Source organism: Hoplias malabaricus, chromosome 4, assembly GCF_029633855.1.
Source record: "Hoplias malabaricus isolate fHopMal1 chromosome 4, fHopMal1.hap1, whole genome shotgun sequence".
Classification (NCBI taxonomy): Eukaryota; Metazoa; Chordata; class Actinopteri; order Characiformes; family Erythrinidae; genus Hoplias; species Hoplias malabaricus.
Window position 1 is genome coordinate 61,154,584 of NC_089803.1, and position 17,047 is coordinate 61,171,630.

The following is a 17,047-nucleotide window of genomic DNA, read 5'->3' on the forward strand; positions in this document are numbered from 1 at the left end:
TGTAGAAACAAGAAGGTGGTCATAATGTTATGCTTGAATGTTGATCACTGCTTAAATTAACAAGTATTAAAGGTGAACTTTACAGCATCAGCAACTAACTTGACTTTCAGCTAGGTTTACATTCTTTTATATAAACTTGCATGTATTAATCTTATATATTTGTGCATTGAGTATATATATATATATATATGTATATAACAATTATATAAGTTTATACTTTGCTCTTCTACCAGTCCAGGTGAAGACTGTGAGTAGGCAGAGCCAAATTAATTATTAACCAATCAAATTACAACCTGTTATGGCTTTGTGGTAATGTGGTCACTAAAGAGCGAGTTGCAACAAACGTTTCTGAAAGAGGAACTTACAAGGTTTCAGATAAATACAGTATTTTTTTATTAAGCTGCTCAGTAGATATTTACAAAATGAGATCAAGTGTCAAAAAAAAAAATGCATAAAACAATCTTGAGTTTTCTGTCAGTCTCTTAAGCGTTCTAACACTTAGAAATAGCCCTGAGCTTGATTCGGGGAAAAACTAGACAAAAGCTATGGTTCTAACAACCAACTATCTTCTCACACATCACACCCCTGGCATGTTGTGCTCCCCTTCTCCCTTTGATTACCACACAAAACCTCAATGCCCCTCCCCTTTGTTGGAATGTACAATCCTATAGGTTACAGGAAAGAAGCATTAGCAAGAGAAACAAATACACAATACAATACAAACATTCTCACTGATGTCATTATAAATACATTTTCACATGCGCTCATAAGATTACAGAATTTACTAGTCATAATTACTCTATATTCTTCTTTTTCCACAGGAGCTACATCGGAGGGCCCACTGCCCCCACATACACTAGAAGACAACACAGGTAGATACCTTCACATTCAAATAAGCATGGTTAACTCATCACACTTGTACACAAATAATGGAGCTGGCTTCTAAAAGTAAAAAGTTTGTCAGCCTGACACCATCACAAGCCTGACACCATCACAGGCCTGTCACGGTTAACTTGTTAATTCTTTGTTATGAGTTGTACAAAGATACAACTTTTGTACATGTTTTTTTACATGTACAACTTTTGTATAAAACAGTATATCACACCGGAGGTTATGCTGTTATAGTGAACATCATCATGATCGTGATTATTTGGGCACAAAGCCACACCAAATCACAACCATGGTGATAGTCTATATAACATTTCTCCCTCTCTTATGATATTAAATTAATAAGACTTGTCCCAGAAATTGTAATATATAAACATCATAAGTCATCAAAAGTCATAAATATTGGTGATTAGCCTCAAAATATAGGTTATTTTTTTATTGAAATAAGCCATGATTAACATAAAATGAGCAAACAAAACTGTAACATGATATAACTAAATAAATAAATGAAAATGTATAGATATGGGAAAAAGACATTTCTTGATAACATTATATATATATATATATATATATATATATATATATATATATATATATATATATATATATATATATATATATATATATATATATTATAGACAACCTTTAAACCGGTAAACAGATATTTAAGAGTTCTGCTTGTATGTACAGTATCTAGTAGTGGCAGTAATAGTAGTAGCAGTAGTAGGAGCAGTAGGAATAAGAAGAACAAGAAGAAAAAGGAGACATATAAATAACAACAACAATAATGTGAAGAATATGATGATGACAACTGAACTGGTAATAATCCAGTAGAAATAGTAGAGACGTAGTAGATGAAGTTGATAAATAGCAGATGGAGATTCAGAACAGGCAATGATGAAGGGATTCTACAAACATCATACCTAGTCCTAAGGCACTTATACAGTTGTTGTATGTGTTCATGTCACTACATTTCATCAAATCCAAGACCTGCATTCATTTAATAAGGCATACTGGCTGTGGAATTGTTAATACAGGAAACATAATAATGTCCAAATTCATTGTTCCCGAATTTACATAATAAAATAAAATAAGATTAAATCTTTTATTCATATTCTATCACTGAGAACATCCCCTGTCCAATATAACTAATATTCCAGTATAACATTCACACCTATGAACACTTCTGAGCAGCCAGTCCACCTACCAATTATGTTTTTGGACAGTGGCAGGAAACTGGAGCACCTGGAGTTCCCTGGAGCTGTATGATAAATATGCTACCATTTGTGTCACTGTACACTTAAAATAAATACATTAATTTGAAAATATGTTATATGGTGTTAGGTATGATGATAAGAGAATTAGGTTAGACAAATAAAACCGAAATTATAAAAATTCTGTGAAGCAGTAAACCTGAGACGATAACCTTCCAATTAAAGTTCATTACAGATACACTGCTAGATCTTTTCACTATAATACATCAGGCTGTTTGGCCAACCATGATACATGGACGAGGGAGTCTTTTAAAATGGGGGTGCATGATTTCAGTAGGTGTTTTGGAGACAGACTTTGTAGGTACTATCAGGAATGCTGGTATACACCAAATTACAGTTTCAAAATTGTTGGAGGGAAATATGCATTTTAACATTACAGTGATGCTAAATACAACAAAAAGCCCACTGACATAAGAAAATCCCATAGAGCAACTTTAGTCAAAACTAAGGTGAAAATGAGAAGTACATAACTGAGAAGAATCATCTGAGAAAAATGGCAGAACATTTCTCCAAATATCAGTGCTAGACTGGTTGGTATCACCTCTGCTAAAGAGGCTTCAATTCTTTATCAGCAACACCCCTAAAAATTATTTTTTAATGCATTTATCTTAATGGTTCTTTGTTTAAACAGTTCAATCCTTATGTTCATATATGAATGATTTTTAGGATTATTATGCTTTCTACTATTAAACATCTTATTATAATATATAATATTATATTATTATATATTATTATATATTATATATCTTAATATAAACAAATTATGACTGGACAATGAGAAGTTGACAAGAGTTTGGATTATGTGGCAAATCAACCTCAGGAGCACCTTCACACATGACAGAGTCTTGAGGGCGTCCTAAAAGCAGCTCATCTGGGTCTGGAGTTGGCAATCTCATCTCCATTTCACCAGTGATTATATTTCTCCTCCTGAGAGAGAGAGAGAGAGAGAGAATGAGAATGAGAATGATACTCATATATAAAAAGATTTATAACTCAACTTAAATATATTGGTAAAGTTACAGTAGAGTGTACTATTACTAACAACTACTTAATCTATTGTAATGGAGAATAACATCAGGTATCTTCAGAACCTTACCGTTTACACCAGAAACAAACTCCGACTGCTGAGGCTGCAGCAACAATAAAGAATAATAATGTTCCTACAGCAATTCCCCCTTTGGCTAAAGGTTGAGAAAACAGAAGAATCAGGACACTCTAAGATGGAGAAAAAGAAAAATCTAAAATATGATACAAGTGCTGTGTTCAACACTTCAACATCGCACAAGTTAAAGACAATTAAATTTCATTTACAGTCTAAATGGCTTTTATTTTTCAGGAGATATTTTGGGCATATTACAAAACTGGAGTAGAGAAATGACAGAGAGAATATAGGATTCCTAACAACCATGCCTGGTGCAAGACCTGGTGTTGTACCAAAATGTCCCCTTCAGATAAACAGTACTTACAGCATTTATCACTGAGAGAGAGACACACAGAGAGTGAGAGTAGAAAATATGTTTCACTCTCATTAATGATCTGAATAAAATAAGCCTAACTGTGGACTGGAAAGAATGTGGAGATGTCAAGGGGTTGATAATGAAAAGGGGACTAAGACTGAAGTTCAATGGTGTTAAAAATGTCTATAAAGATTTCTAAAAAACAAAGAAAGTCTCCCGAATATAATAGTAGCTGAAATAAAGGAAGACAGTGAACCCACTGAAAAAATAATGTCCAAAATGTCCATCCATCCATTATCTGTAACCGCTTATCCAATTTAGGGTCGCGAGGGTCCAGAGCCTACCTGGAATCATCGGGCACAAGACGGGAATACGCCCTGGAGGGGACGCCAGTCCTTCACAAGGCAACACAGACACACACACATTCACTCACACCTACGGACACCTTCGAGTCACCAATCCACTGCAACGTGTGTTTTTGGACTGTGGGAGGAAACCCACGCGGACACGGGGAGAACACACCAACTCCTCACAGACAGTCACCCGGAGCGGGAATCGAACCTACAACCTCCAGGCCCCTGGAGCTGTGTGACTGCGACACTACCTGCTGCGCCACTGTGCCGCCCATATCCAAAATGTGTTCCTATATATTGTTGAAATTGAGCACACATTTGAATCAAGTTTAAATAATGCAACGCTGTCTCCACACAGGATTGCAAGTGGACAAAAAATGATGTAATAAAAATATAAGTGTGTCACTTACTTTTTTCAGAAAATGTTTCTTTTTTCCCCCCATCATAAGCTCCTAAAGGTGAGAGAAAGAGAGAGAGAGAGAAAGAGAGAGAGAGAGAGAGAGAGAGAGAGAGAGAGAGAGAGAGAGAGAGAGAGAGAGAGAATGAGAATGTAAACTCAATAACCCCTTTTATACCCTCCAGCCTTCTGTCATGTAGAATTAGGTCATTCTGAGAGTGGATGTTTGTGTGTGTGCGTGGATGACTGGCTGCATGGGCACTGCAGGAATGGAGAGAGAGAGAAATAGAGAGAAAGAGAGAGAGAGAGAGAGAGAGAGAGAGAGAGAGAGATCTCCAGAGTCTTTTATATCAATGGATTTGTCACCCAAAAAAAACTCTGTTACTTTGATTTAGTTTATTTTCTGGACAGAAATTTGTTGTTGTTGCAGAACATAAAACATACTGTGAAGCAGACATGTGTATCTGCATTCCGATACAGCAGAGCTATAGTCAGTCAAAAAGTGAACTTGAGAAAAGGAAAAAAGAAAGTGAGTAGAATACATACTCATCCCTTCAGCCCAAGCATAGTGCGTAACACTTTTGTAAGACACTAAAGTTTATGGTAAGTACACTGCAGTGGACATTTAAATGGATACCTATTTTTTCATTAGCTATATAGACCCCTAAAGTGTGGCATTCTATAGTCGATGTCACGCCTTTGCTGAGAGTCTAAGCTGAAATTTCTTTGCAGAAATGAATCAGATTTTTAACAATTGGCAATATTATGCCCTTTGGATAGTATTTAACATTTATGGTATCATTGTTTGGGGGTATTCATATTTTATGTATAATACAGAATATTTTAGACATGCAGGCCACTGGGTGTCAGTTTAAAGATTCCTGCATTAGATAAATCACGAAGAATTGCTCCTTTAAGTAGTTAAAAAGTATTCAAATGAATTTTTTTTGCAAGATTTTACTGTCTGCTGGTATCAGACATCCATACGTTAACCTAATTAGTCAAGACTAGTCTGAGTCTAGATCACTTTTAATGGGCATTCAGCTACTATTTACCCTAGCTTTCTACTCTGTCCCAGTGCTAACTTGCCCCACTCTGCAGTATGTAAATGTTGTCCGTTGATTACCCAATGCAAACCTGAGAGTGAAAGTATACTTATTATTAATGATAGTTTCAAGAGAATTTGAATAAATCATACATTAATAATAATAATAATAATATGCCTATCAAATAAAAAAATTGCTATACAAAGTGAACTATATATTTTATTGGTACATCAGTATATTGAGCATGGTCATTTACCAAATGCTTTGAAATTACGTCTATTTTCATTTAAATTTTTATAAGGTGCACATATTTTGGACACTTATTGTATATACAGCTTGCATAATCTCTATAGAAAAGCACTGTCCCACCTGCACGTAAGCCTACAGTCATCATGCTCAATGTAAAGGGTGGGTAAGCAGGGTAAAATATCCCCCAGCAACGTCCTCCAACACATCAGAGCTGTGTTATGAGGAAAAAACTGTGATTTAACTTTTATTGTTTGTGTAACTGATATCATGTTACACAATATCTTTCACAGAATCTATGTCTACCTGTCCAGTCCCTCTGATATAATAAAACAAACAAAGGTCTTGCTAAAATCCAAAAACCATGGTTTCCCATAAAAAAAAGCAAAAATGAGTTTAAAAAAATGTTTGGCCAGTGGTTGATTGGTGTATATATATATTGTTTTGGCTTGGCTTCTCCTTGTACTTTTATGTTGCAAAAACTTTAGTCTGGTTTTATAGATAGTGTAAATCCAGATGGGACACATTGAACAGAAAACAAGAAAATAGTCACAACAGACACAACTCCAGCTCATCTCTTGTAATTGGCATGGGGCATGGTAAATTAAGCTCATGTGCAGCTGCTCCAGAGCTTCCCATTGCATTTTAGTTATCACTGTTGAGATTATACAAGCTGTGTTTACAAATAAATGTTTGTGTACATCTTTCTTAATTATCTGAATTTACTAATTAAAAGCTGCAGTGAACTTTTAGGCATATAATGTACCTGGCTGTAACTTAATCAATATATTTTATTTCTGTAGAGGCACATATCTGCATGAAGTTAGTTCCTATTATTATTCTTTTTTTTCAGTTAGACAGGGATTAGTTTGGTTTAGTTCATGATGGCTGGAGGTTAGATGAGGGGCTCTGCTTTCACCTGTTGTGATGATGGTGCTGGTGCTTGAGTGGGTGGACTGTGAGGATACTGAAGTTAGATGTTCTTTGACTTTCAAGGCTGTGGATGCTGAATATGTAATCGTATAAGGTGTGGTCTCCTCCTTTGTTGTGGTCCTCAAAGTTGTGTGAAGGGTCATCTCTGTGGTTGTGGCAACTGTGTGTGTTGTTGTATAGGTTGTGGTACTCTGTCCTGTCATAGGCCAAAATAGGAGTGTATCATACAGGAAATATGAAACACAAACAGGAACGCACATAAAGGGCACACATTGAAATATGTGACGTAATGAATGTACTTGATTTAAGCTTGAAGAAACCACACATCATTAAGTTTCAACAAGTTTCAACATTAAGACCTAAAGTTACTGTAAAACAGACTTAAACAAAAAAAAAATTTCCTTATACATGCTTTCCTATGTGTCTATATGTACACCTTTATATTGAACCCTGCTCTCAGTAAAATATAACACCATATGCTTACATGAGAACGCCTCAAAGTGAGTGCTAGCTCAGGTAAACAGTAGCCTCACAATTGTGTTTTTCAAACACTGTTACAAAAGCCTGTTACACCCAAGGAAACAGTGAAAGAAGTTTATAATAGGGTTGGGTGGTACGGTAGTAATATCATATTCTGCATTATTGGGAAATGTTGTTGGTATTTGAAAATGATGACAGATATGCAGACTCATAGTCTGAATCAATCAGTACCAAAAAGCTTAATTAATCTGTATCAAGTTAATTCAGTTCAGCACTTTTTTAATAATCAACACCCCCCCCACCACCACCCACCACACACACTATAAAACCATTCATACCGGATACTGTAGAATGTATCTGTGTTTTTCCCATGGTTGTTAAGAGAGTCTTCACTGGTGTACTGGATGTCAAATATGTGACATTTGGGGTAGGGGTGTGGACCTGTGTGTTTGCCACTGCAAAAGAACACAGATCTTTAAGATTTCTACTTAACCCTATGCCATCACTTAGTGAAACATAGTTAAATGAACACTAGAGACAATCTGTTGAAAAGAAATGTAGCTGCAATAATGGAAGACTGAATACATTGAAAAATGCCATCTCTATATGTCTTTCTTACATATTCTTGTGGATTTTTAGCCCACAATTGAATCAAGCTGAAATAAAACCTCAGTCTACATGCTTTGCAAGCTACTGCATAGTGATTTAAAGCTCAATCTGCATGGTCTTCTAGCTAGTATAGTGTATTTAATGGTCATTTTACTTTATTTAACCCAGATTTATTAAAACTGCTCCATTTGCAAACTCATCTTCTGAATCAGTCACTATCAACAACCTTAATTCAAGTTAATTCAGTTCAGCAATTATTTAATAGCTGACAACCCCCCCCTCCCACACACACACACATGCATTCACAAATACACACACTATGAAACCATTATACCAGATACTGTAGAAGGGCTCTGTGTTTTTCCCATGGTTGTTAAGAGAGTCTTCACTGGTGTACTGGATGTCAAAAAAGTGACATTTGGGGTAGAGGAGTGGACCTGTGTGTTTGCCACTGCAAAAGAACACAGATCTTTAAGATTTCTAGCAATCCTACTGCATCTCTCAGTGAAACATACAGTTAAATGAACACTAGAGAGAATCTGCTGAAAAAAAAATAGTAGCTGCAATAAAGACAGTGAACACACTGAAAAATGTTCTGTCTATACTGTATTTTTGTGGAAGTTAAGCACATATTTGAATCAAGTTGAAATAAAACCTCGTTCTACATGCTTCGCAAGCATCACGGCTGAGCAGGGAGGCAGACGTACATGCAAGGATTTTATTTAACAAAAGACAGAATCAAAATAAACAGGTAGATACATGGAAACTAGACAAGACTAAACTATGAACTAACCAAAGACAGACAAGAGACAGCCATGAACTGGGGTAGACATGGGAGACGCAGAGACAGAGTAACACATCTACACACACAGCACCAGATGAAGGAGCACTCAAACCACAGGGTTATATCAGGACAAGACAAATGAGGAATACCTGGAGACAATAATGAGACAGAGGCAGGACTAGGGTGGAGACAGGAACAAAACAATAACAGAAAGCCAGTACATGGTGGAACAACAAATAAAACAGGGCCAGGACGTGACAGATGGCCCCTCCTAAACGCGCAACTCCCGGGCGCATAAACTTAGAACCCCCAGAAGCTGTCGCAGGAGAGGAGCCTGGAAAACTTAGACGGAACAGAAACTCAGACAGGGGACTGAACAAGAGACTGGAATAGAGACTGGACAGGCGACTGACAAAAGGGAGAAGACGACGGGACAAGACAAGACCAGAAATGGATGACAAAACAGAGCCGCACTGTGTGTTTTTGGATTGTGGGAGGAAACCGGAGCACCCGGAGGAAACCCACGCGGACACATGGAGAACACACCAACTCCTCACAGTCACCCGGAGCGGGAATCGAACGCACAACCTCCAGGAGCTGTGTGACTGCGACACTACCAGCTGCGCCACTGTGCCACAGCAGCAACACATGGCTGGTCAAAACAAATCTGAATGTAAAATGTGCTTTGATGTAATATATACCACATGGCCAAAAACTTTGATTTCATCAATGGTGGGGGACTGTTTTACCCCTCTTTTCCATACTTGGCATTGAGCAAGGTGACTGAGTGTTGTGTGCAGCTCTAGAGCAACCTGTCTCATTTTAGAAATTATGCACAATTTGCTTCCACACTGGGTACACCTTAAAGTAGCTAAATTTAAAGCTGTTTTGGACATACAGCCTATACTAATAAAAGTATCAATCAAAAGTTTGGACATCTCATTCAGTGATTTTTCTTTGTTTTTTTTTCTACATTGTAAATAAATATGGAAGACATTAACATTATGAAGGAACACATATGGAATTGTGTAGTAAACAAAATTGTGTTTTTTACTTTGGATTCTTCAAAGTAGCCACCTTTTGCTTTGATGAAAGCTTTGCACACGCTTAGCGTTCTCTCAAGCAGCTTCATGAGGTCGTCACCTGGAATAGTTTTCAGTGAACAGCTGTGGCCTCGTCAGGACTTTAATTGTAGAATCGCTCACTTTCTAAATGGGTTTGAGACCATAACTTGAACACAGTTCTATAGAGTGAATAGCCCTGTTCCACTAATAACTAATGATGTGTCGAAACTTTTGACTGCTACTATATATATATATATATATATATATATATATATATATATATATATATTTAATAGACATCATAATGCACTTTGGTATTTTCACCACTATGTGCATATTGCCTGTATATCAATGCAAACAAATCTATACATTGTGCTTTGCAGTACTATACATTGTTACAACACGTACAGACATCTGTTAAAATCATTGTATATCAGAAATTATAATTTCATTTTTAAACTCAGGTGATTAAAAATCATAATGATCCCTAAAGTAAGGTGCAACCATTTGATTTCAAGCAAATGTCATGCAGTGTAAAAACTTTCTAATTTCTCCAAACTCTCAGCACTTTCACATACTTCATATATTTTATCAATTATATGGCACAGAAGTTTCCTTTAGTTACTCTCAAATTTTTCCTTTATTCCTTTAAAAGAGTCTAATATATGCACATGGTCAAAAATAACTAGATAGGCTATAAAGACAAAATAAAATACTACTTACCTGTTGTTGATATTGTTTTCACAAGACCTACAAAACACAGAAACATAACTAAAATTCTGTTTTTTAAGGAACAACTTAATACTTACGTCTTCCACTATAATTATTACTCACTTGTAAGCATGCACCAACATGGGAAGTAAATCAAAACATATTTTATGCAAAAATTAGACATTAGACATTACCAATCAAATTGGTTTTGTGAAAATAAATGTCCTCTACACCTCTACACCAGTTTAAAACACATTACTGTTTATTTGCTAATTTTAATATATATATAAAATTAAAAAATTAAATGTTACCTGTATAAAATTAATGGGATTTTTTTCCCAGCATGTTAAACGAGGCAAGTAATTTGAAATATATTTGTTCCCCAAAACACTACATTGTAATGTTATCAAAATACAGTACTTTCATAATTCTTACTCACTAACCAGTATATTGGAATAACAGGTTTTTCTTTGCGTTACTATTACAAGGCAATATAGAATAAGAAAAATAAGTTCCTTACTTATACACTCTAGAGTTGGTTCGTTCACCCAACTCAGGTTGTTGCATTTGAAGAGGTTAGATGTTCCAGCCTTCCTTAAATAGCCATCTACACACAGCATACGAAATCGTGAATCATTTAAAGAAACATTGTCTGGTAACTTTTGATTTTCTTTCAGCACAGGATCCTCGCATTTTCCTGAGAGAGAGAAAAAAAAAGGACTTCAGGCACTTGTTGGAACTTTACAAAAGCAATGATTTGTGAATCCATTTTCAGATTTAAAAAAACAGTTCCAGAAAAAAATATTTAATGTTTTACCACATACATTTTTTCTATATTATTTGTAAATGTACCTACTCTGTAACTCACCCTGCTTTTTTCTGCCCACCACCTCTCTTATTGATTGTTTCAGAACAGTGGATGTTGTGTTCTCCAAGCAAAACTACCCACATTGTTCCCAATGTAAATTTAAAGCCTACCATAACACCAGATGTTTTTTGTGGAGCAAACATTTTTATTCTAACAACACTACGAAATATCTACATAGTACTGGATCATGGTCATGAAATTTTAAATGGTTTAATTGTAAGTGATTCAACTGCATTAAATAAAACACATTGCCTCAGAACCAGTAACTCACATACTCAATGTTTCTTCTGAAATCAGCAGGTTTTTTTTCAGGGAATTTGACCTCTTTTGATTCAGTAACAACAATTACACTAGACATTGGACCACTACTGTTCAGATCCAAATTCAGTAATACACCAGAACTTTAATATGACCAGGTGCTAATGTCATTCTAAATCACAAACCCAACTTTAATTCATCCCAACAGTAATGGATGAGGCCATTACACTTCTGCATAGCCCAATGACAGAGGGATTTTTACACCACTGACCAACTCTTGGCACAGGGCATTGAATACATTAAGGCTCATGTGCTGCTGCACCAGTGTTCTCCATATAATGGATGTTATACAAACCATTTATGTGCAAACCTGTGTGAGTAGGAGAAATCAGACATTAGAATAGGTGTAAAATGTTAGCGTATTGCTCTATTTAGGCATATAACAGCTTGTCAATAATGCCTAAATATGTTGCTGGGTGTAGGGCATATTCAATGGCTCAATGTCACGGATCACGAGGCGGACACACTTGCTAAAACACAAATACTTTATTTACAAGACAACCAAACAAAGACAGACTAAGATAACTAGTGAGAAGACATAAACAAAAAAATACTGAGACTGAGAAACTTGGAAACAATGACTTGGACAGAGAAAGGGAACTGGACATAGAAACCTAGAAAGAGAGAGCTAAACACACAAAGAGAGAAACAGACTAATCTTAGACAGAACTAAACAGACACAGAAAGCAATACAGACTAAACTTGAACATAGACATAAACCGAGTAAACTCACCAACAGACAAAGAGACAAAAGAGATACAAAGACTGACTTAGAGGGTAAAAGAAAATAGTAAGACAGACAGACCAGAGAGTACAACACATAGGTGAAATGTTCAACACACAGGAGAGACACAAGGGAACTTAAATACAGGACACAAATGAGACACACCTGGACAGATAACGAGGACGGGTTAACAAATGACAGACGAGGAGGCGGAACAAAGGCGGAGACTAGAACATAAACAAACATACCCATGTGCTCTCTCTCAGCACATGGCCGGAAAAACAGAGGTGACAAGACAAGGGCGTGACACTCAAGAACGAATTGCAGCTGGTTCAGACCAAGCAGAACTTCTTATCTAATAGAGAACTCATTATTTATATAATTTACATTATGTTCATAACTTTAAGACATATTCAAAGTATGTGAATTGGTATAAAGTACATAATCCAAACACACATTTAGTGTTTGTCATCAATATTATTTTAAGGGCATAAATGTTTGCACTCGGTCAATGTTTCTGCAGTCAGTATGAAATTGGCTGCTTTTTAACTATAGAACTAAAAAGAAAAATACAGACCCACACTTTGTAAGCTTGTCACAGTGTAGCATTTTTTTCTGTTCTGTGTCAGATCTTTGTAGGATGTTGCAAAAGCATGCCTGTGGTATTTGGTAAGACACTAACTACCTTGGGGAAGCAAATGTGGAATTCTCAGTTTACCCAGAAAAATGAAACAGCCCAAAGTTTCTGGACAATCAGCTCATCCAGCATTGCTTCTGAAATGCAGTGTCCTAAAAGTGGGTTTATGTATCATTGCTGCAGCAGCAGCTTGTAATCTTCTGACACGGCATTACAATTTGTAAGAAACATTACCATGAGTATCACAAATTTATTCTGGGGACATTTTATCAATTTGTTTTAAAAGCGTGGGTTTATTTTATTTGTTTTATTTATTTAAGATTTTTAACATGTTTAATATTCCACTTACTAATGTCTAAATATTCTTATTAATTATGTTTTCACTATACATGTTTATTGCATTATGAAGGGTTGTAATTGCATTACTATGATATTATAATATTATTATATCAGTGCTATAAAATGGACTTAGCATGAAAATATGGTTTATCACAATTACATTCTGGGACAATATCTCAACCACAAAAATGGCTACTGTGACAGACCTAGTGTACACCAACTTTTGAACACAGTGTATATGACAATAACTGACTTATTTTATTGAATTAATGTGGTAATTCTATACACAACTGATTTGTGTATATTCAGTGTTCAGAAAAAGTAGTTGAATCAAACAGTGATTAATTTGGTCCTCCTGGCTGAGGGGCTCTGCTTCCACCTTTGGAAATGATGGTGTTTATGTTTGAGTGTCTGGACTGTGAGAACACTGACAAAATACGCCTTAATAAAAGTGATGCCTTAAATGAACCTCTTTTAAATAATGTAGGACACACTATGTCTAGTGTGTCCCTGCTCTGTCTGTGTCTCCCTTGTTTCCTTGTTTAACATGTGCTAGGAGCACATAGCTTCTGTTTGTACCTTTGTTCTGCTATTATACCTGTTTGTATCTGTCTGACTTACTACTGTTTGGGTTGTTGTTGCTCTAGTCTGTCTGTTTGTTTCTCTCCCTAGTCTGTCTGTATCTGTCTGGGTTGTTAGTACCTTTGTTCTCCTCTGTTCTGTTTATGCCAGCCTGTGTCTTGTTCTTACCTGGTTAGTCTCTCTGTCTTAGTCTCTCTAAGTATCCTTGTCTATTTATCTCTGAGTATCCCTGTCTAGTTATCTCTGAGTATCCCTGTCTAGTTATCTCTGAGTGTCTCTGTCAAGTTATCTCTGAGTATCCCTGTCTAGTTACCTCTGAGTATCTGTCAAGTTATCTCTGAGTATCCCTGTCTAGTTATCTCTGAGTGTCTCTGTCAAGTTATCTCTGAGTATCCCTGTCTAGTTATCTCTGAGTGTCTCTGTCAAGTTATCTCTGAGTATCCCTGTCTAGTTATCTCTGAGTATCCCTGTCTAGTTACCTCTGAGTATCTGTCAAGTTATCTCTGAGTATCCCTGTCTAGGTATCATCCCTGTCTAGGTCTCTGTGTTTAAGTATCCATGTCTAGGTCTCTGTCTGAGTGTCTCAGTTCTTTCTTTGGTCTCAATAAATATAATGTGTTAGAGCGTTTGCGTCCCCCTCAGTCAGCCCACCCTACTGACTGACAGAGTTTTAGGGCCACGCATTGAGAAAAAAAACTGAGAATAAATCAGAATTCTGAGAAAAATCTCTGATTAATTCTGAGAATAATCTTGGGATTCGCTGCAAGTATGGAGCAGATACAACCACAGTGTAATTAAGGAATGCAGTGTGTTGCTGAAGTCATACTATGTTATAGATTTCAGGAATAAATACACAGTTCTCTGCCACTTCAGGACTAGATTATGATTAGTATTTAAACCCTGAATCGGTGCAGGAACACGTTTATTCAGAAGAGGGCATGTGGTTTCACAGGATGCAATAAATGATCACGAAAATGAGCGATCCAGAGCGCGTGGAACTCCAGCGTGCCCACGAGGCTCGGTCAAGTTATGGCTCATGGACTTATAAAATAAACTAAAGCTGTATGAATCATGTCAGGGGCTGCACTGATGGGGTTTAGTTAACATGTCGTGTGGATACATTTGTTAATTAATTCTGTTCACTTCACTCACTGCTTCTTTCTCTGTGGTGCACAAACTGTGAGCCATTCTGTCTGCATATAATAAATAATAAACCAAAACAGTGTTTCTCTAAATATTCTGACTTTATTCTCAGAATTATACTGACTTTTTTTTCTTGGAATTATTCTGAGATTTTTCTCAGAATTCTGACATTATTCTTTGAATCTTATTTTATTATTATTTGAGCTCCTTTTTCTCCAGGTTCTTGGTCTGATTTTCAGTTCCTTAAAGCACAATTTTATGTGCTTTAAGGAACTGAAAATCAGAAGAAGAACCTGGGGAAAAAGGAGCTCAAATAATAATTTTATCAATTAAACGGGTTCTTGAGAGAGAGAGAGAGAGAGAGAGAGAGAGAGAGAGAGAGAGAGAGAGAGAGAGAGAGAGAGAGAGAGAGAGAGAGAGAGAGAGAGAGAGAGAGAGAGAGAGAGAGAGAGAGAGAGAGAGAGAGTGGGGCACGATGATGCAGTAGGTAGTGTCACAGTCAAACAGCTCCTGGGACCTTGAGGTTGTGGGTTCGATTCCCTCTCCGGGTGACTGTCTGTGAGGAGTTTTGTGAATTCTCCCCGTGTCTTCGTGGGTTTCCTCCGGGTGCTCCGGTTTCCTCCCACAGTCCAAAAACACACACTCTTAGGTGGTTTGGCGACTCAAAATTGTCCATAGGTGTGAGTGTGTGTGTGTGTTGCCCTGTGAAGGACAGGCGCCCCCTCCACAGTGTATTCCCGCCTTGCACCCAATGATTCCAGGTAGGCTCTGGACCCACAGCAACCCTGAACTGGATATATATATATATATATATATATATATATATATATATATATATATATATTGATATTGCCCATTTTGTGTGTGATGAGCAGGTTGTTTAACCCTGTATTGCATCATCTCTTCTAATAACATCACCCTGTAAGCATTTGGGAACTGAGAAAATTAATCACTGTAGTTTTGAAAGTGAAATGTTCAATTTTTGCTTCTTATAGGATTTCAGTTGCTCAGCAGTTCAGGGTCTCCATAATAGAAACACAAATTTGTTTTCAGGGTTTGACAGCTACGGACTAGTTTGGCTCACATACACTTTTACATACTTTTCTCTGGAAATTTGAACATTAACAATTAGGAACACCTTGTTTTTACATTGTCAATTTTATCAGCTCCAATGACCATACAGGAGCACCATAGTCCAACAATTACAGAATGTACTCCACCTCTTTCTCTGCATAATTTCTTATCACCATTTCACCCTGCTCTTTAGTGATCAAGAAATTGGTCAGTTTGACCCGAATATCATACAATGGTTAAATAATGATCATTTTAGGGGCCTGACACGGTTCACTGAAGTTTGCCCTGCACAATTCTGCTACAGGTGTGGGAAGCTGCCTTGTCCTTTAATGCTTAAGACCCCCACAAGACCACAAGTGGTGGTGGGTTAGTGTATTTTATTCTGCACACATGGTTAGGTCTACCATCCTAATTTTGCCTGCTCTGTAGAAGTCCTGACCATTGAAGAGCAGGATGAAATTGGGATAACAAAGTATGCACAAAACAAGTGGACTACAATCTGTAATTGACAAATAAGGCAATGAATCTAGACACAAGAGAGCTGTTCTTAATCCAGTGATCGTGCATGGTGAACGTTTGTCACTAATATATCTACATGAACATAAGCGTATTGAACTCACCTTGGACCTCAACGATGATATGGAAGGGATATTCAGCTGTAATTAATACCAGCGTAAGAAATAACGGTGACAGCATATTAAACACAATTTAATCGACAGGAAAGAGACATTCTCCGCCGCTAATCACGTTAGAAATACACGAGTCGACACAAAATGTCCTTTCACAAAAATCAACTTTCACTTTCACTTGAATTGCGCTAAGCTAAAAGCTTAAACTGGGCCCATGGACTATGCAAACAACCCCCTCTAACGTTCGACTCTATTCATAACATCCATAACGGTATTTTGACACATTTTAATGGCCTTGTTACCGTATGTTAACGTATTTCAAGACTAAACCTTGACTGAGCGTATGAGTAAAATATCTGTTTCTCTAAATTATTTGTATTAAAAAAGATACAAATTTAAATTAAAGTAAAAGAAAAAGAACATAAAGACATGAAAGAGACTAGAGAACAAGAACAGAAAAAAACAAACGAAGGAAAAATAAAAAACATGGA

At 36.6% G+C, this 17,047-nt stretch overlaps 1 protein-coding gene across 2 annotated transcripts; it reads right to left on the reverse strand.

Annotated features, from left to right (window-relative positions):
• Positions 1-1,532: 1,532 nt before the first annotated feature.
• Positions 1,533-16,711, reverse strand: il15ra (interleukin 15 receptor subunit alpha). Of its 2 annotated transcripts, XM_066668985.1 has the most exons (9): positions 16,548-16,711; positions 10,763-10,939; positions 10,255-10,281; positions 8,018-8,134; positions 7,413-7,529; positions 6,581-6,790; positions 4,383-4,424; positions 3,259-3,343; positions 1,533-3,089 (listed from the first exon to the last, which is right to left on the reverse strand). In XM_066668985.1, the coding sequence occupies exons 1-9, from the start codon at positions 16,621-16,623 to the stop codon at positions 2,924-2,926; spliced, it is 1,017 nt and encodes a 338-aa protein (XP_066525082.1). In that variant the 5' UTR covers positions 16,624-16,711; the 3' UTR covers positions 1,533-2,923. The 2 variants fall into 2 exon arrangements, with proteins under 2 accessions (XP_066525082.1, XP_066525083.1); XM_066668986.1 differs by lacking the exons at positions 7,413-7,529; positions 8,018-8,134.
• Positions 16,712-17,047: the final 336 nt, after the last annotated feature.